The sequence below is a fragment of the Lactuca saligna genome, chromosome 6 (assembly GCF_052625555.1).
Source record: "Lactuca saligna cultivar CGN05327 chromosome 6, ASM5262555v1, whole genome shotgun sequence".
Taxonomy (NCBI): domain Eukaryota; kingdom Viridiplantae; phylum Streptophyta; class Magnoliopsida; order Asterales; family Asteraceae; genus Lactuca; species Lactuca saligna.
In genome coordinates, this window is record NC_136422.1 from 44,014,552 (window position 1) to 44,022,279 (window position 7,728).

A 7,728-nucleotide genomic window follows, 5' to 3' on the forward strand; every position below is an offset into this window, starting at 1 on the left:
CATTGAATAACTCTTTATTATCAACTAAATCATTGAATGGAATGAAATCATAGCATGACTCATTTGTACTTCTTTTAAAATATTATTATTTGAATTAGATTGCAATTATGTCTTTCTTAAATAAAAAGTAATGTTTTATTATTATTATTATTATAGTTATTTAAAGTTTCATCAGCTTTATTTGGGGTTTCGAAACCAATTTTGTGTATTGTTATAAATATACCCAAACAAACAGATCTTAAAAAAATAGAAGATGAACCGGTTTAGGAACAAAAAATTCATATACGGTGCAGACTGTATGGTCAAGTCCCCCATTTTCAGCAAACCGTCGGTCCCGAGGCAGTCCCAGATGAATCTTGGGATTGACCGGTCTCGGTCCCGGATCGGTCTATCAACGACCAGAAATTAGTCTCCAACTTCTCTCCCAAAACTCACCCTATAAATACCTATTCCCAACCATTTTTTCATCCCAATATTTATTTAGCTACCGAAATCACTCTTAATCTCCATGTAATTCCATGAAACTTTCAAATCTTTGATCTTATGGTGGAGGGTATCCATCTTCTACCTCCGATTTATTTACAGTGTGGATTTCGGCGATTTTGTTGATGATATAAACTATTTCATTCTGTTGTGAGTATGTCAATGTCGTTTTCTTTTCTTTTTGTTGTCTCCAAGGTGGCGAGTCAACAACATGAAACTCCTCCTCTTGTTGGCCGAATCCATGTGAAAATGTGCATCTGGAGATCTTGTATAGGTGTTAGATGAAGATGTTTTTGTTCGTTTTGATAAAGAAGGCTTAGTCTAGAGAGTATTGTTCACCATCAACACAATAAAAAAATACAAGAGTTCACTCTAACGAGAGCATTTCGAGTTCACTGGTGAAGACTCACTGTGTTTTTTTCTTCGCAACCATTTTGTGTGGTTTTTTAGAATATCCCTAGCTTTTTCATGGGGAAAAGCTTTCATGTTAGTAAGCCTCGATACTCGCTTTGTGCCGATTTTAAAATATCGATCTCAGATCTCCCGCTAGCCAAAATATTCAACTTACAGTTGTAGATGTTGTTGAAAACGTTACATTCTTTTAAAGATCGTTCACTTGATGCAACGGTACCTACTGCTACTCCTTGGATTCGTCACCTCAACGGTACCATTGACCATCTTACACAACCCACCATCAACTCCGTTCACCCTTATAATTCTAAAAAATCAAAAAATGTGAAGGAAGTAGTTGTATCCCTAACCCACCAACTTATCAAACTAGTTCTTATACGAGAACTCCAAGTTTATTTAAATATGAAAACATCATGGTTTAATCTCTATTCTCAAATCAAAACGTTAGTGAGCATCAACGTCTTTAAACAACCTTTCATTTTATAAAGGAACCGACTATTCATCTATTGAAACTGCACCATACATGATGTTCTTGGGATGCGACATTGCAATTTGCAAACCGAGTCAAGTTTGTGGAAGCATGGAGGAATAACCATTTTGCAAAATTATATATTGTATTTACATATATAATTAAAAAAAAAAAAAAAAAAAAAAAAAAAAAAACATCCGAAATTCCTATAAGCAAGCAAAACATAATCATGGAATGTAATGCCTTATTCCATTACCTTCCTTATTCCATTACCCCATCCCTATTCCCTACCATGCCTCATTCCTTTCATCAACCTCAAAACACTACTCCAACTCCAACTCCATTACCATAACAAATTACTATTCCGATTCCATTCCGGTTTAGATTATGAAGCTTTGATTGAGACCTTTTCGTGATCTTTTTCTCCTTGGATTCGCACTAAGCATGCAAGAAAATGCGTTAACAAGTTCCATATCCTCAATATTTACAAGCATCTTTGCAGCATCTGGATTTGCAAGTAGTTGTTTTGCAACAATGTATCCTGCAATTGACCACGTTTGAAAAAGGCGAGCTTGTTTCCCGATAAATCTTCCTCTTTTGGTGTCATAATATTCGGGCCATTTGTCTTTTGCTATACGTGTTTCAGCAACTTTTACTGCATTTTCAGCAATTTCAGGCCTATTCATCTTTATGCTTGCCACAGTCAGCTGAATAATAATAATAACACAAAGAAGAAAAAGTTAGGAATTTGTATAGAAAGGGAATGAACGATTCCATTCCTTCTTCAATTTCATCAAAATCCAAAGAATATTTTTTGTAGTTTGTAAGGATGAAACTGACCTGCCAAAGTAAAGTTGGCCAAGAACCTCCATTGTGGTAAGACCAAGGCCTACATAATAAAAGCCCAAATAAGTTAGAATAAAAATAATTTTTTTTATATGAAATAATGATATTTTGTTTTTAAAAAAGATTTTATGTCGTTGAAAATTACGTAAATAAAAAAGGGTTGTATTGTAATTATCATTCCATTCCACGATGGAATAAAAAAAGAAGGAATGAAAATCAACAAAATGGAAAGAACCACATTCCTTTGTGAATGGCCAATTCCATTCCATCAACGGAATGAACGATTCCATTCCATGACACCAAACAATACCTACGTGTTTTTCGGATCACTTCCAGTAATAATCCTCCATTCTTGCTCTTCAAGAGCTGGATAACAAATCTTCAATGGCATATCACCAACAAGTTCTCCCCATTTAGCTTCATAAAGATCCAAAATCGCATGTGATTGTTCACTTGTTGCAAGACTACTCACAATAGACCATAAATTCCCAAGAGAAAAAAACCTAAAATCCATATGAGCTGGCTGCAAGTTTCCAATCATATACCCTCCTTTATTAGGCATCCATTCAACTAACCATGGTGGAATTTGATCTGGATAAATGTTGAATTTGTTAACTGCATCATATGAATACTCTTCTGTTTTGTATCTGTAGATTTCATTAAGCTTTTTCATATCAACCCAATAATATTCTCTCACATGAAATGATAATGCAACAAGTCGATTGCTTAATGCTGTCATTAAATCTGCTGATGCATCTTCACGTGTAAGCATCTCCCTTGCAGAAAGTAAGGCTGAGTAGAATAATGCCTGCAAGAAATAGCAATATACTTTCAAAGTACTATATTGTAGAATGTTATAGTAAATAAACCAATGAAAGTGCATTGCAATTTCTTGCATTTAGCTACATAGGATGTTCAAGAAAAAAAAAGGGTACCTGAATTTCCAAAGGGTGTCCATGAATTCCCATACGCCTATCTATCATACATGATCCATCAGTCACTAAAAGAGTTGGAAACATGTCAAAACCATCAGCAAGACAAAGCTTCAAAATCATCTTAATTCCAGTTTGCACATCAATCCTTTCTTGAACAGAAAGATCCCCTGTGCATTTCCCATATGCTCGCAACAATATGATCCACCACAACCCTGAATCAATGTGAGAGTAAATGACGATTCTACCCTTCTGTTTATAAATGATAAAGAAGGTAAATTTTACTCACCAGAGTCAACTGGTGCAACTCTACCAATGGCTGCTTCACCAAAATCAGGATCTAAAATATCTTCAGTTGCAGAATCATCACCATCAAGTGGAACTGTACGTACCTTAAAGCTTGCAGGCATTAATCCTTGTCCAGGACTATGACAATCCACAGTTTTCTCCCAACTCTATGAAGTAATAAAGATAAAATATGAACAAAAAAAGTGTGTAGTGACATGGTTTTATTAGATTAAGAGTGGGAAATCATTAATCACCTGTAACTGAAGGGTGTGTAAGATGAAGTTGCGAACAATATCATACTCTCCTTTCAAAAGAAAAGCTATCCCAGATGGGATGAAATCACGTATGAAGACTTGATCATAATTGAGAATGGAAGAGTCACTTGGATCATTAGCAGCAATAGTTCCAACTGGATTACCACAATAATAAACCATGGAAGCTCTTAATAACTCCCATGCTTCCTCCTCTTTGGAGTCTATGTCAGCATTTGGTAATACACTGCTAAAGGCTCCATTTCCATTTGTACCCAAATTGCCATCGAGAAGAGGATCTATCTTTCCATTAATCTTCCTGTTTAGTTCTTCATTAACCACATCGGTAACACTGTCACTTTTTTGGCATTTACAGCTCAAAGACCTAAATCGATCATTAAGATTTGATCCATGGTGAACAGGGTCAACAATATGAAATGCACAGATCCTCCTGTGGTTTTTATGCCTTGAACTTTCTATTTTGGTGCAACCAGACCCTTTTGCCCTTGCAGAATTGAAGCCAGGTTTAGATAACCCCAAGAAATTTGACTTGTTGGAGGATAATCTGGTATGGGATTTGCTAGGCCCAGCATTACATAGAACTTGAAGAACAGTTTCTGAAGTAGCAGCCATTGAGCTAATACACACAGAATCGCGATGATGTTATCAATTCAATCTACTTCCTACACATACCACAAAATTCAAACAATTAACGTATAAATCGATATAGAAAAAAGAGAGAGAGAGAAAGAAATCAAAACAGAAGTATCTCAGGTATTGTTATGTAGTGAATAATCATGGTGCGCCAAAAGGGAGTCGCAAAATTACAGCCCATGTATTCTTGTCTTAAACAAACATGGTCCTTGTATATATAAAAAAGAAAGTTTAACCAGAAGAAAGATAGTAGATCACATTTCAGTAACAGCAAAATGGAAAAAACGAATCATGGAAACTAATATTCGGAAGAAGAACATGACCTAGGTCAAAAAGTGATCAGGTAATACAAAAGGAGAGAATCGAAGAAACCACTTACGTCGTCATGAATCCATTGATATGGAAAAGATTGAGTAAATTGGGGAAGAATCTTGAGCTACTAGAATTGCGAACTTCTCGGAATATCCAGAAATAGGATTAGGAATTAGGTTGGGCAACCCTGGACCCCTGGCACTTATGATGTGTGTGATACTCTGATATGTCAGTTTTATATGAAGCGGAGAAAGTGATCGATTATCCTATAGGGAAAACAAGGAAGGGTAAAGTTGTCATTTAGTTGGATATGGTGAAAGGAAACCGGCGCTGGAAACTGGAAGACACGGTGTGCGTTTTTGGACCGTGTACGGATAAATTACAATGACTATGTTGTCCCTTGGCATGTCGACCATCATATTATGGTTGTTAGTGCCACCATAATTTAGATGCAAAAAATTGTATAGGTAGGTTCAACATTCAAACTTTGATTTAATTATCTTTTTGTGATTTAAATATGTTTTGGATACTCGTGATAGTTGATATATGACATGATATAAAATGAAATTGAGATAAAACTAGAATTTGAATTCGTGTTCGTGTTGTGTTCAAATATAAAAAAACACGATGTTGTGTGTTTAGTATTTGTGTTCAAAATTCAAAAGGAAATTTACGCGATTTAACATTTGTTTGTCGTGTTTTTCGAGTTATGTATGATTAAATATTAATTAAGAAAACTAATTGTTATTTTATGTTATTTTGTCATGTCGTGATTGTCGTTTTTTAATCAGTTAACTTTCTTGTTAGTTAAAAAAAACACGATATTGTGTAGTGTCGTGTCAGGAAAAAAAACATGATTACCCAATTTGTCACCCCTAATTTTGGGTCAAGTTTGGTATGAGTTGTCTAGATGATGTTGTTAACTGTTTTATAAAATAAGTTGTTAAATTTACAAAATGTGGCCACAAACGGTATATAAGTCAAATTACTTTTTTTTTTAAGTAAATGGATAAAAAGTACAAACAAATAAATAGAAATGTCAGGTGTATCGAATCCAAATAGTGGAATTCATCACTTATTTGGTTGACATAAAATGAAATGAAATACAATCATATTATATTATCTTATCCTTTTGTTAATATCCAATGTTTTAAAAACTTTGTTCGAATTGGTTACCAGGAAAAGGGAACGGTTCAATTAAAATCAATTTTATGTCTATTTCATACAAGTTTATTTACATAAAAACAATAACAAATATAATAACAAATATGGTAATTTATAAGTGCAATATTCCAACTGCTTTTGACAAATTTACAAATCCAACATAAAACGGCAAAGAAATGTTTAGCTGGGCCATAATTTGAGAGTTAGTTTGGGAAAACTAGTTTGCTACTAGAAGTTGTGAACCATATTTTATATTTATGGATAAATGTTTGATAAAAATAATTCTAAGAGTGTTTGATAAGTAGTACTAAAACTTTGGTATCAAAACAATTTGAATCGATATAGTCAAACCTAATAAACTCACTAAAAAACATATCAAACAATCTTGTAGTCTTTTTAAATATATAAAATGAGATAAGACGCAAACTAAAAGCTGTAAAAAAAAACTAATTGAAAAATATCTTTTAGATTATAACTTTTTTGTTTAATACTTTAACTCGAGCTTAAAACTCTCAAAACTGGATCCAAAAATACGGGCCGGTCCGTGGGCATGGGCAAGCTGGGCGACCGCCCCGGGCCCCCAAATGCTACAGGGCCCTAATTTTTAACTTGTTATTTTGGTTATATATTAACAGCATATTACTTTTTAGCCTATTGAACTATTTCAAACCTCAATACTCTGATCAGGAACTAATCCAAAAGATAGAGCGTGGGAGAGAACGAGACTTACTTGACATGCGACCTAATTCCAAGGTGTCGTAACTCTTCAACAGTCAGATTTCTATAGAAAACTCAAACATTGCCATGGAAAATCCAAACGACGTCTTCTCCAAAAGCAAGAGTTAACGATCATTCTTCTATTTGTTATTCAAGATTTCAAGTTAATTGTTTTCTTTTATTCTTTTCTGATTTTCTGAATTTGTCCACAACAACCATTAGTGAATCGAATGTTATTTTAGAATTGAGAGACTGATTGTGTCTCGTTCTTTTCACGATTTCAGAAAAACGGGAAACTCTATTGTTTCCCTTCTTGTTGTCGATTTCCTTTTTCTGATATAGTACCAATGGGAAGTTAATCAGGTTATTTGATTTAATTTTAGGAATCTGGCCTAGAGGTTTTAATCGAGAGTTCCAATCACTGCCTCAAATTGGATTTCTTTCTCAATTTCTAGAAATTTGAAGGTTCAGTTTTCAGAATCGACTGTTAGAGGTGAAATTGATTTCTGAATATAATTGTGAATCTCTGTATGTTCTATCGCTCTTGAAATTTCTTATTTTTTTTTTTTTATATTCGATTTTTATGAGGTTGTTCAAGTTAGAGACATAATCAAATGTTAATATTTTTGAATTAGAGACAGTTCTTGAACTTTATTGCTTAATTTCGATTTGTAATGTTAATATTCTTATTTTTGATTTATGAATGATACTCTTTTTTATTTCTATTTCTATGTTTTTGATATGTATAGAATTTTCTGGTGTTGAATAGTTTTTTCAACTACTTTTAGGTTATTAACAACAAGTATTATGGATTTAAGCAATTCACCTAACAACTTTTTATCGATGATAAATCTACTTCAGTTGGAGGTCAACAACTTATATACATGAACATAACTGAACAAGTTAATGAAGAAACAAAGGGGATGAAACTTTAGTATTTTTGTACTTCTAATAACATTGTATTTTTAGTTTTCTCGATTCTATTGTGTACGAATTTAAATGTATTGTTATGTATGTATAAAGTAATGTAATATACGAATACATAAAATTTTCGAAAGGGCCCATTTTTTATTTTGCCCCGGGCCTCCAATCATCTTGGCCCGACCCTGAAAATACCCTTATAACTCCTTATACACACTTCAAGTTTTTTTCCTAAAAAAAAAACTCTATAATAAATTAAAACCAATTTATGATTTTGCAA

The 7,728-nt window shown here is 33.5% G+C and overlaps 1 protein-coding gene across 1 annotated transcript; it reads right to left on the bottom strand.

Annotated features, from left to right (window-relative positions):
- Positions 1-1,463: 1,463 nt before the first annotated feature.
- On the bottom strand, positions 1,464-4,888 carry LOC144999665 (alkaline/neutral invertase E, chloroplastic-like). The gene is made up of 7 exons (XM_078958791.1): positions 4,714-4,888; positions 3,684-4,363; positions 3,431-3,596; positions 3,145-3,356; positions 2,524-3,017; positions 2,204-2,252; positions 1,464-2,070 (listed from the first exon to the last, which is right to left on the bottom strand). Exons 2-7 carry the CDS (start codon positions 4,311-4,313, stop codon positions 1,744-1,746), a joined length of 1,878 nt encoding a protein of 625 aa, XP_078814917.1. The 5' UTR covers positions 4,314-4,363; positions 4,714-4,888; the 3' UTR covers positions 1,464-1,743.
- Between the last annotated feature and the right edge of the window lie 2,840 nt (positions 4,889-7,728).